This window comes from Hibiscus syriacus, unplaced genomic scaffold (assembly GCF_006381635.1).
Source record: "Hibiscus syriacus cultivar Baekdansim isolate YM2019G1 unplaced genomic scaffold, ASM638163v2 tig00110482_pilon, whole genome shotgun sequence".
NCBI lineage: Eukaryota > Viridiplantae > Streptophyta > Magnoliopsida > Malvales > Malvaceae > Hibiscus > Hibiscus syriacus.
Genome location: NW_024062758.1, coordinates 3,008,162 through 3,021,056, shown reverse-complemented (window position 1 = coordinate 3,021,056; position 12,895 = coordinate 3,008,162). Strand labels below are relative to the sequence as shown.

The window sequence follows — 12,895 nt, the reverse complement described above, 5'->3', positions numbered from 1 at the left end:
TATCTAATGCAAGACTTTTAGCAATATATATACTAGCTTCGAACCCCTTATTTCTATAATTTCAAAATTGACATTATGATTAATTTAGTTTTTAACGTTATGATGAGAACAATAAATCAATAAAAAATAAATTTATAGGCTCTGTTTATAATTTAATTTATTAATATTTATAGGCCCTACTTCTAATTTAGTATATTAATATAAATTTTAACGTTATGATGAGAACAATAAGTCAATAAAAAATAAGTTTATGGACCCTTTTGTATTAATTAAAAAAACAATATATTAATATTTATGGGTTTAATTTATTAAAATATAATAAATTAATATAAATTAAAATTATAGGCCTGGGCGGGTGCCCTCTTATACCTGCCTAGAGCCGGCCCTGGTGTCACTCTTTGTCTCTCTCTCTCTCTTTCAATATTAACCCATAAAGAAAGAACAAGAAAGGAATAAAGGATTGTTCTTCTTTCAAAAGAAATTCAACCACCATCTTTTCTCCTCACGGGAATACTCTTTTTGATGCCTCTCTTTTCCCTTCTTTTCTATAAAAATTTTAACCTTTTTTTTTTTGCTTTCCTTTTCTCTTGCAGGAGACACTGACTGCTCTAACTGTTGACAAGTTGGTGGGTTGAGTTTGTGTGGTTGAGAAAGAAGTTTTACTTGTAAAAATAAAAAAGGAACTTTCAGTAGCTAAACAAATAGTTGAAGAGCTTTGGGGGTAGGTGAGAGCTCTCTTCATTATGGATGGTTATGAAGCAACTAGAATCGTGCTCTCCAGAATCCAAAGCTTGGAACCAGAAAATGCGTCCAGAATCATGGGTCTACTGCTGATTCAAGATCATGGGGAGAAGGAGATGATTCGTTTGGCTTTTGGTCCCGAAGCTTTACTTCACTCGCTGATTCTCAAGGCAAAAAAGGACCTTGGTCTTCCTACTAACCCTTCTTCTTTAATTTCAAGGCAAAGCTCATGTTCTTCCAGGCTCCTAGGGAGCAGTGCAGTCAATCTCCCATTTCTCTCCATCCCTACCAACACTTCCATTTTTTCTTGGCATGATGAGTTAATCAATCCAAGCAATTAGTCTTTGAATGCTTTTTTACCTTTCCATGGAAATGGAGTAGCCACTGGTATGGTTGATGAGTTTCAACTTCAAGACCAACTATCTTTTCTCAACGAGAGCTCACAAAACCATGATTTGTTCTACACACAAGCACCTGAATTGTCGTTTTATTCATCTGCGGATGCTTGTGGCAGCACTGACTCCATGGGTTTCCCTTCATACTGAGGAAGCAGCTCCTGTCACAGGAGTGATGTTTTAGGAGCTGATGACCCGGCTTCAGGGCTTTGGTGGAGACACTGCTTGTGTTTTGCAAGGGGGTACTGTAAAAATGGGAATAATTGCATATTTATCCATGGTGGGGTTGGGGAGACTGGTTCAGTTGCTGCTGCTGAAGGTGACAACAACATTGTTGGGTCACCTAACAAGATTGAGATGATGGACCAGTGCCATGAATTACTTGGATCTAAATCAGCTCGGCAACAAAGGTTAACTGCTACTTCTCAGCTCATTGGTTCTCCTCCTTTTCCTTACTCCCCAAAGTGCATGAAGTTAGTTCTTCAATAACAAAATGATATGAACAAGTTCAACCGTTCAGGTTCGAAAGGAACGGGTTTTCGATAAAGGATGAAGCAGGAATGGTAAACCCAGCATCAAGGCAGATATACTTAACTTTCCCAGTTATAGCACTTTCAGAGAGGATGATGTGTCGAATTATTTCAGGTTTTTTTTTGTTGTATGTTATGTTGCGGAAGACGGTTATAGGATAGAGAAAAATTGTAATTGATAATTTGAGAAAATAAAAATGAAATAAAATAGACATAAAATTCATGTGGAAAACACCTAAATAATATAGGATAAAAATCACGAGTAACGGTAGAAGAATTTCACTATGATAAAATAAGAATTACAACTTCTCTCGATTTACTAAAGAGAAAACAATGATAATTCTCTCTTGATAAAAAAAAGAGAAAACAACTCTTAAGAAACTCTTTAAATTCTCTAGTATTGGGAGAAAGCTAGAATGATTTGGGATGATTTTGAAACTAAATAAACTAGGATATTTATAATTGAAGCTTAAGGACTAATTTATAAATATCTTATATTATAATGCCTAAATTGTGATTATACCATTTAACAAATTTTAACAATTGTGTGCTCCTTTTGACTTTTGCATCGAATTGTGCATTAATGTACCGTTTTCGGTGGTGACTTTTAACAATCTCTCACTTAAATATTTGATTAAAACAATTATATCTTCACACCATTCTTTCTACCTTGTACCATCATGTTGTTTATACTTCTGACAGGCCACAAGAGGATCGACACCAAATAAATTTATCAGCATTTACTGCCTTTGTCATGAAATCTGCTATGTTGTCTTTGATATGGATCTTCTGTATATTTACCGTCCCTTCTTCCACCTTTTCACGAATGAAATAGTATTGAACTCGTATGTGCTTTGTCCTTGAATGAAATGTTGGATTCCTTGCTAGATGCAAGATGCTTTGACTGTTACAAAACAGAGATACATACTCTTGATTGTGCCCAAGCTCCTCCAATAGCATCTTCAACCAAATTACTTCTTTACTGGCTTGTGTAGCTGCTATATATTCTGTTTCTGTTGTTGACGTAGCCACAACTGACTGTAATTTTGAAACCCAACTTACAGCTCCACTAGTAATTTTGAACACATCTCCTGTAATAGATTTGCTTTTAACCAAATCCCCTGCATAGTCAGAATCTACATACCCATTGATTAGTAAGTTTGATCTTCCGTAACATAATGCAACATTTGAGGTCCCTTTGATGTATCTGAGGATCCTCTTCACTGTATTCCAATGCTCTTTGCCTGGATTCGTCATGTACCGACTAATCACTCCCATTGCTTGTGCAATATTTGGTCTGTGCATATCATAGCGAACATTAAACTTCCCACTGCCGATGTATACGACACTCAAGACATCTCCATCCTCTCTTTTTCACTGCTAGGACTCATAGTAGAGGATAATTTGAAGTTAATAGGAAGATGAGTAGAAATTGACTTACAATCTTGCATGTTGAATCGTGTCAAGATCTTTTTCAAGTAATTTTTTTGTGAAAGCCAAATTTTCCTATTACTTATGTCTCGGTGAATTTGCATCCCTAAAATCTTGTTTGCTGATTCCAAGTCCTTCATTTCAAATTCCCTAGCTAGTTGTGCCTTCAATTCTTTAATATGATCTTTGTTGGGTTCTGCAACCAACATGTCATCCACATACAACAGTAATATAACAAAATCGTTATCACCAAACGTCTTGAAATAAGCACAAGAGTCTGCATTAATTCTGTTGTATCCAAGACACATAATGAAGGAATCAAATCTCTTATACTAACACCTCGACGCCTGCTTTAGATCGTACAGAGATTTGTTCAACCTACAAAACAAGTTATTCTTTTTTTCTTCTTCAAAACCTTCAGGCTGAAGCATGTAAATCTCTTCTTCAATATTTTCACGAAGAAAAATTGTTTTAACATCCCTGTTGATGATCACTTTGCGGGCAGTATGATCCCATAAGCGATACCTCTTTACTCTATCAACATACCCTAAGAATTTGCATTTCCTGGATTTTTTTATCTCATATCTCTTTAGCTGTCTTCTTCTCCTCAATGTTTCATCTTCAATTTCCATAATGAGAAATTTCTCCCATTGAATTTTTCAATATCAAATTTCATTGCCATAGCTTCTATTACGGATAGCTCTCACTATTTCACTATCGTGAATAGTTCTCTAGAACCTTCAAAAAATAGGTAATATCTTCTTACTTTCTTATGTTGGAGGATTCACCTTTTGGTGGCAATCACAAAGATAATAAGTAGATATTACACACTCTAATCTGGCTCGAATATCAATTGTTGCGGAAAACGACTATCGGATAGAGCAAAATCGCAACTGATAATTTGAGAAAATAAAAATGAAGATAAAAGAGACACAACGTTTACGTGGAAAACCCCTAAATAATATATGTAAAAATCACGGGCAACGGTAGAATAATTTCACTATGAGAAAATATGAATTACAACTTCTCTCAATCTACTAAAGAGAAAATAATGATAATTATCTCTTGATAAAAAAAGGAGAAAACAACTCTCAAGAAACTCTCTAGTATTGGGAGAAAACTAGAATGATTTGGACGATTTTGAAGCTAAATAAACTAAGGTATTTATAGTTGAAGCTTAAAGACTAATTTGTAAATACCCTAAATTACAATGACTAAATTATGATTATACCATTTAACAAATTTCAACAATTGTGTGCTTCTTTTGACCTTTGCACCGAATTATACATTAATATACCGTTTTCGGTGCTGACTTTTAATATGCTGTACTTCATTAGGTTGTAAATATGGACTTAATTGCTAAAAAAAACTATTTGGTTTCTTCACGAAGTATTTACGGAACTGTTCAAGATGTGAGGATAGCATACCAGCAAAAGAGGATGTTTGGGTTTGTTACTTTCCTTTATCCTGAGACGGTGAGGATGATTATGGCTAAAGGAAACCCTCATTTCGTTTGAGATGCTCGAGTTTTGGTGAAGCCTTACAAGGAGAAAGGAAAAATCCCAGATAAGTATAGGCAATCTTTCTTAACATTTAGGAAGCTATATTTTCCACTGCATTGCTTACTTGATCTTTGATCTTTTAATAATGCTATTTGTTGTCTTGCAGGAAGCAGCCACAGCAACAAATGGAAAGAGGAGAGTTCTCTCCATGTGGAACCCATACTGACCTTGATTCCAGAGAACCATTTGATCTTCAGCATGGTAAGCTGAAGCCAATGAAACCATTGACGACCCACATTTGTTTTCTTTGTCTATTATACATTATGACTAAGAATATGCGTGTTCAATTAGGAGCAAGGATGTTTTACAATGCCCAGGACATGTTATTGAGGAGAAAATTGGAGGAGCAAACTGATTTGCAGGAAGCCCTTGAGCTTCAAAATAGAAGGCTGATGGGTCTGCGACTCCTTGATGTTAAGAATCAACATCAGAGGGGCTTTTCTAGTGGAAGTCCCATTCCGTCGCCTGCCTCATCACCGACCTTTTACGGCCAGTCTCTTGTACTTCCTCAATTTCAGAGCAACCAGGGAGCTCCACAAGGTACCCTCCATTCAAATACTACAATCGCTTGTAATCTAGTACAAATACTCTGCTTAGATCATATGAACATATGTTTATACTGCAATCAGTAACCCATTTGCAATCCCCTATTGCAGAGAATTGTTCTAGCCCTATGCCAGCTATATCGGTCATCGTTGTGGAGAAACAAACAGCCAGTACTGCTAGTTCTGCTGGTAAAGAATTATCCGATACTGAAGAGAATGGTAGAGACAAGGAGAGCCCTCAGTGTGAAGGTGGTGATTTAACAGAAAGGTAAACATTTAGTTCCTTTGTCTGATCTTCATGGATTGATATCCAATCAAGGGATTGTAAAATATAACATCTTTTGTAACTAATTGCAGCGTGGAGCACAACCTTCCCGATAGTCCTTTTGCATCTCCCGCGAGATAACTCGGCTTTTCCCAATGCCGTTGTAGAGAAGGATGGTTCAGTCTCAGCTTCTTCTGCTAACAATAATTGGATTCTCTCAACCTTACTTTCTGCAAATAGTGCATTAGATATGCCATCCTTCAACTGCCAAATACCCGGGTAGGATATTTATTAGTCGGAGAACTACTCCTGTTGGTTTATTAACTCTATCATTACAGTTATGAAAATGATTTGTGCCTCTCAATTCAGGTATTTGTCCGGTCAGGGGACCATCGGTATGTATGCCGGCACTGGAGGCCCGACATGCCCCGTTGGAATTTAGCTTCCTATTCTTTGGTAAGTCAATAGCTTTGGATCGTTTTAGCTTTCTATATTTCGAATGCAAATTGTGTTTTGTTTAGGTAATGAGGCTTTTTTCACTTTTAGGAAAACGGCTGAACAAAACAAAACAAGTTCACATCAGAACCGCCCACCTCAACCAAAATCGACATCATCCTCAAAGATTATATTGCTTACTACCATACAAAATGTATACGTAAAGAAGGCTGTGAAGGAAATGGGTCAGCCATTGCCTTTCTCTTGTTGTAATATCGTGTAGTCTCTCGTTTCAGCAGTTCAAGTTTGGACCGCAGGTAAAAAAATTGTAAACCAGCATAGAAGATTTAAGGTAAAAAAATAACGACAGAATAAGCTGGAACAGATAACATGCGGGGATATGAAGCAACTAGCAGGCAAAGTCGTTAAGGGGTAAGAACAATGGAATTGTATTACAAGTAGGACGCAAATAAATTGGATTTTAAATGAATATAATCGTTAATTGGTTTGTACTTGAATTTAATTATATTTTATTCCTTCAATTTATTATGAATTTATATATAATTCAGTTTTGTTTTATCATAATAAATTAATATTGATATTAAAATGATTAAAATTAAGATTGGGTCAAACTTAAAATTATCTAACCATATGTTTGATAATCTAACCGATATCACCTAACAGACAAATTTAGATGATATAAATCTAAAATGATTCTAAATTTGGTATAATTCGAATTTTGAAATATCTCATGGATTTCAAATCTTAAATCGACTTAAATTAATTTGATAAAAGTCAAATTTATTCAACTAACAGTGTAAGGTCTAATTCAAAGTTTATTAAATATATCCTTGTTTTGTTTAATACAATAAAATGATGTAATTTTATAATTTAAATATAAGTATTATATATATATAATTTTTAAAATATATATAATAAATTAAATTTCATAAACATACAAAGTAAAATGATTAATAAACTATTGTATGTGGATTTAATATGTTAGATGCAATACTAATATACTTGATGCTTAACTAGAGGAACCAATTTAGAATCTCGACTATAGTTGAAGGATGTCTGAAACAATTAACCCTAGCTATTTTTTTCAATGCATTATTAATATTATTTGTGATTTCTTTTTTCAAAAATGAATGTTACAATATACCTTATTTGGGTTACCCTTGTTATTTATTTGTTAGCAAGAGCTGCAACTGCTGACGTTTCGTGACAATGAATAACAGATGATGATCATATAATCCTTTTAGCCTGCTTCGGCTATAGTAAGTACTGTAGCTAGAAATAAACAAAATAGGGCAAAGCACGGTATTCATTTGGGAATTTTGCCTTTTATGAACCTCTCAGACCAATGTTTAGGAGCCTTTAATAATTTGTTTCATAGTATATTCTACCGGGTTACCGAGGTAGGATAAATAGCTTAATTAATCCAAAGAGAAGAAGTGCGTCACTGACGTGTTTGATGGTTTTGCCTGTGAAGCGCTTTACCCTCATGAGTTAACATTTCATTTTGATAGTAACACCACCAGCAAGGACATGGTTCCTCTGCATTTTCATCCAACAGAGATAAAAAAAAGGTCGAAAACTACTCCGTTAAGTCAAGTATCTATCCTAAAACTAAATGATAACAAGGGAAAACCCAACAAAAAGTACACTCAGTGTCGTACTCGGAATGAACAAGCAAAAGAAACAAAACACATGAATTTTGATACCGTACCATGCATTCATATTAAAAACAATTGATAATAAGTGAAAATAACCAACTATAACGTAAGACATGTAACCCAAGATTTAACTGATATAAGATAACCACCTCAACATGTATGACGAAACCCCATTCGATGACCTAGGGTTGAAGAGGAAAAGCAACTTCACACCTTATTTTAGCAAATCGGCAACACTTTCTACCCAATCTTAATCATGACCTTACACTAATTGATTCTAATACAAAATCCCAGTATACAAGCAAAGTTCGGCAACAACCGGCTACAAGCCTTTAAAGAAATGCATTGCTAAGAAAACATTCACGCACATGAAATCCAGTGGAGTGACAATGCACTCAAACTACTCACTTCCACAAGTTTGTCAAGTTGTCCTGAAAACCTATCATAAAAGCTAAAGTTGATTTAAACAATTAGCCACTTTATATTTATACGAAGTCAAAATCCTCAAAATATCCATCTATTTTCAGCTTGTCTAAACTAAAAAGCATTCTTCCAGGATAAAATAAACCATTACTCATTTTCAGGTCCTCTGGGCTGTGCAACAGCATGTCTGCTTACAAATAGCTTGCTGATATCTTCAGTGACCACATTACTCCTGCCAACAATTGAACCATGTATCATTAACAACAAATTTTTCCCAACATAAATGAAGAATGCACAATACTATCAATCCAAGCAGCTATGACACTGAATGGTTTGGCAAGAAAGTCAAGATATTAAACATAGCGTTTAAGATACTTTAGCCTTTAGGTCATTTATATGATAGGGAGATCTCAAGCACATGGGATGCTTCTTCATGGCATTAGCCCCTCGGAAATGTAGCAGCTAGTGGGGTGAAAAGAACACAAAGAAAACAGATGGTTTGTCAAGCATACAAAGAAACTTTTGTCTCAATTTGAAAATAATGTTATTTTGCCTTGAGGCATAAGAAAAAAGCTGTAAGAATTTCAATTCTTGTGATTAAAACCTTAATAAAAACATAAATCCATATTCAGCAAGTAAACATGAATTTGAAGATGCGGATTTAATTTATTATATAAATTATGAAAATGAAATACATACATTAGTTGAGATTCAATATGAGTATGTATTTGAAATGTATGAAAACATTAATTTCAAATTCACTACCACATAGGCACCCGAAAAATCCATGGATATAAGAAATAGTTATGAATTTATCTTTATATGTGTTTATCACACAACTTGCACTATTCTTTTAATCTGAATATATCTTTTGAAATCCAAGTTTTCAAATGCTACTTAAGTTCTAAAATCGATTCATTTACACAATATGCAATTTTATCTCAAATGAGAAGGAAAAGTGGAAAAGTTCTAGGAAGCAAACTTACTGTCAACTCAAGTTGTTGAAAGGTGAAATTGTTTCATAGCTAGAATAATTCAGAAATGGCCTAAATCAATTTAGCAGATTTTTTATGTTTGAGGTTAAATTTGTTCCTTTTTTCTCTCTCTTGGGATTGAAATTTATAACCTAAATCATAAGTGCTACCAAAAATTAAGCAGATTATGTATTAAATAAATTTTCAATTGATTCTTCCAAACAAGAATTTTTAACCATTAATACACAAGGACTTTGAAATCGTAGAGAGGAAACAAACAAAAAGTAAGCATTTAGATACCTTCCTCTGAGCTGAGGGGGAACAAGGGTTCCACCGCCGGTATCTGGAACGTTCTTGGAATGAGTTAAGGTAGCTCTCGGAAGTTTAGCCCTCGGTAGCGGTGTCACGCTATTGCTAGAGCCCGACCCCATCATTCCCTTGGAGTCTCGCTTACGTGACATATTGTCCGCCATCGCCGCCGCTACCATAGATGCATGGTCGTTGCCGCTCGTAAACAGAAAAGCCGAAGAGTTCAAAAGCATCGAAGCATCCGGGAGTTTCTCTAGGGATTCTGGCTTCTGATTCGCCGACGACCCAGATGGTCTGAGAGTTAAATTAAACGACTTTCAATAGTTGTAACAAATTAAAAAAAACGAAATACTTGAGAGATGGATTAGTGTTATGCTCGCTCACAAGGTTTTAGGCGGGGAAGGAGGTCGCTGCGGTTGTGGAGCTGGTGGTGGTTCAGGGCGGCGTTGTGGTAGCTCATGTTCGGAGTCTGAAACGTCGTCGTCAGAGGAGGATGCATAGTCTACCAGAGACATGTCTGCCAAAATTCTCGCTGGAACATAACTGCCCAAAACGCAGCACTTTCAACGATTAAAAATGAAAGCTACCTCTGTACGACGTCGTCTTACGTCCATACATTGTCCTTTATGATGATTTAATTAACAGAATGTGAGATTACATTAAAAATAAAATTATTAAAATATTATATTATTTAAAATATTATTAAAAATATTGTAATAACTTGTTTAGTTTATTTGATAGGAATATAAGATTGATTTTTTAACAAATAAATGTTAATAGAAAACATATTTTTTTATTATTTCCAGTTTATATATTTTTAATAAAATTTGTACACATATAATTTAATATTTTTTATTGTATTAAATTTTTTGAAAAAATATTAAAACATATTTACAACAATATAATTATGTGTTTAATTTTAGGTTCTAAAATATTGAGAGATATACATAGTTAGTATGTGTTTATTTTTAGGTTGGGAGATGTACATACTTACACCGGTGTAAGTATATGTTTATTTTTAAGGTTGAGAGGTGTACATACTTATATCGGTGTAAGTATGTACATCTCTCAATATTTTAGAACATAAAATTAAACACATAATTATATTGGTGTAAATATGTTTTAATATTTTTTTTGAAAAAGTTAAATATAATAAAAATTATATTAAATTATATGGTGTTAGTATGTGTTAATTGCTATACTTTTTTTTATTTATGCTACATGTATGAGTTGGAAAACAAAATATCATATCAAATTATATGAGACATTTAATAGAATATATTAAAAATATATATAATATGAAAATTGTCATAACCCTAAATAATAATAATAAAATAAAAGTTTTAATTAATTTAATTAATTTATGGACCAAATCGCAAGTTTTAAGAACTTGAGCCCGTTTTAGAAAGTTGTAGGAAGTTTAGGGACCTAACCCCAAATTTCCCATTTTTTGTCGACAGAGAAAAAAATAAAAAGAAATGGGTTAGGTGGCTAAAAGGATTCAAACACCTGACCATCAGTAAGATTACCTATGCCTTAGCCATTTCATTTCGCTGTGAATAGACGATTTTTCGTGTGACAGAAAACCCAAAATCGTTCCACTGTTCTCGTCAATTATTGTCAATCTAGTTGTTGTCGCCTCTCACTGCCACTTTCGCCGGCTTCCCCAACATTGTGCGATCAAACCTAGTTGGTTTCACTCTTCCACGCCGCCGACCTTTGTTGGGGTAAGTTTCGAATTAATTTCCTGGTGAGTTTTGGATAGTGTGGTTGCAAAATTAGGTTTGAAAGTGGTTAATTCAAGCGTGTTGAAGACCGGGGAAGGATCGACTATTGAAACGGTCATCGTCGTCGCACGCGCCGGCAGTGCACGTGGGGCTCTCCAGCCGGTCCAGTAAGATTGAACTGGTCCAGTTAGAACTGAACTGGGTTGAGTTGAGTCAACTCGGATAGAGTCAATCCGTTGACTTTGACCAAAAAGCCAATTTTTTTTCCGAAAAAGTCATATTTTATGTTTTTCGACGTCCTGAGTCCGAATCCGAAATCCGTTTTGCCAAATTCGAACTCGAAAGCCTGAATTGAACGTCAAACTTGAGCATACATATGTACATAAGTAATTTGGTTACGAATAATTAAATTAAGGTTAGATCTTGATCAAATATTGTTATTTGAAGGTACACGAGACTATCCCAATCGCTCGATAGCTCGACCCAGCTCCTCTCTATCCGTTCAATCTCATGAGCCAATGGTTACTCGTATGACCCGTGAACCTTGTGATTACATAGATTAAAAATTTTATCTGATATTAACCCAGTTTTATTATGAATTAGGTTCGAACACTGCTATAGAGCGTGGTGAAGCAGGTGCTCAGTAGACACCCTGACCGATCCCATTTTACGAGATGTGTTCCTTAAGTGCCATATAAATGTTTTACCTGTTTTAAAATATGATTTTTAGAAATTACTGTTTTACTAGCTTACTGGATTACTGTTTATGAACTATACTGTTTGATATATATTATTTGGTTACTTGTTTACACTGAAAATACGATTATACTGATTACGGATTCATGGAAATTAATGTTTATTGCGAGAACTATTTTATTAGGATACTATTTTGGGTATGATACTTGAGTATGGATGTTCAGCTTTGATCAAGATGGAAATACCTTACAGACCTAAGGCGACCCTTGGGTAGGCTCCAAGGTCCCGAGAACTTTCTTGGGTAGGCTTTTAAGCCCCAAGGTACTCCCTTGAGGTGGCTCCTATACCCAATGGATATAAGGTAGCCCTTATGGATGTAGTTTTGGGGAAACTGCATTATGGTTTACGGGATGAGGGTATTATGAGTTTTAAATTCAATTTATCTATGACTTTTTACGATACCTTACTGGAACACTCCTGATTATTTTATCTACCATGTGTTATTTGGACTAGTGGGATACACTGAGCTCCCTAGCTCACCTTTTTCAAATTGTTTTTTTTCCTTTCATACACTTTTGGATAGACACCCCAAACCAGACACTTGGAGGATCAACACATTCTTACAGAACCTTTTGGTGTAATGTTTCTATCTTCCGAACTACTTTCAATTATGGTGACATGTGCCTTCATTTTGAAATACTTATTTTTATGATGTTTATTGCTTTCGCTACTGATATTAAACTTATTGTGATTCAGAATATGACATATTTTATTTTACTCAGTTATTTAAGATTTTATCTTTACTCGTTTGGATTTAATTGTTATTTACTACTTTTTAAAGATATTATTTTTAAAATGGATTTTAAATTATCGAAAAATATTTTGGAAATTTTAATGTAATCCGTTAGAACTAATCGTAATGCATAGGCTATGTCTAGGGGGTTACAAAAACCTTTTACAAAAATTAATCTTAAATAATACATGTAATAAAATATATAATTTTTTTAAATTCGAACACATAAGTAAAATTAATCAAAATAAAATAAAAAGTTGATATACTATTATTTTATATGCATTATATTAGTTTTTAATAAGTATTAAAAAATCATAAATAATTAAAAATAAATAAAATAGATTTACACTCGTATAATTATATACAGAATGAATGATTGTTTTGAAATAC

At 34.2% G+C, this 12,895-nt stretch overlaps 1 protein-coding gene and 1 pseudogene across 2 annotated transcripts; one reads left to right on the top strand and one right to left on the bottom strand.

Annotated features, from left to right (window-relative positions):
* The first annotated feature begins 506 nt into the window (after nucleotides 1-506).
* LOC120128994 lies at nucleotides 507-6,275 on the top strand (annotated as a pseudogene).
* A 1,648-nt stretch (nucleotides 6,276-7,923) lies between these two features.
* LOC120128995 lies at nucleotides 7,924-9,848 on the bottom strand. 2 transcript variants are annotated; one of them, XM_039146599.1, is made up of 3 exons: nucleotides 9,671-9,848; nucleotides 9,281-9,599; nucleotides 7,924-8,238 (listed from the first exon to the last, which is right to left on the bottom strand). In XM_039146599.1, exons 1-3 carry the CDS (start codon nucleotides 9,786-9,788, stop codon nucleotides 8,154-8,156), a joined length of 522 nt encoding a protein of 173 aa, XP_039002530.1. In that variant the 5' UTR covers nucleotides 9,789-9,848; the 3' UTR covers nucleotides 7,924-8,153. The 2 variants fall into 2 exon arrangements, with proteins under 2 accessions (XP_039002530.1, XP_039002531.1); XM_039146600.1 differs by having other exon boundaries at nucleotides 8,104-8,238; nucleotides 9,281-9,583; nucleotides 9,674-9,848.
* Between the last annotated feature and the right edge of the window lie 3,047 nt (nucleotides 9,849-12,895).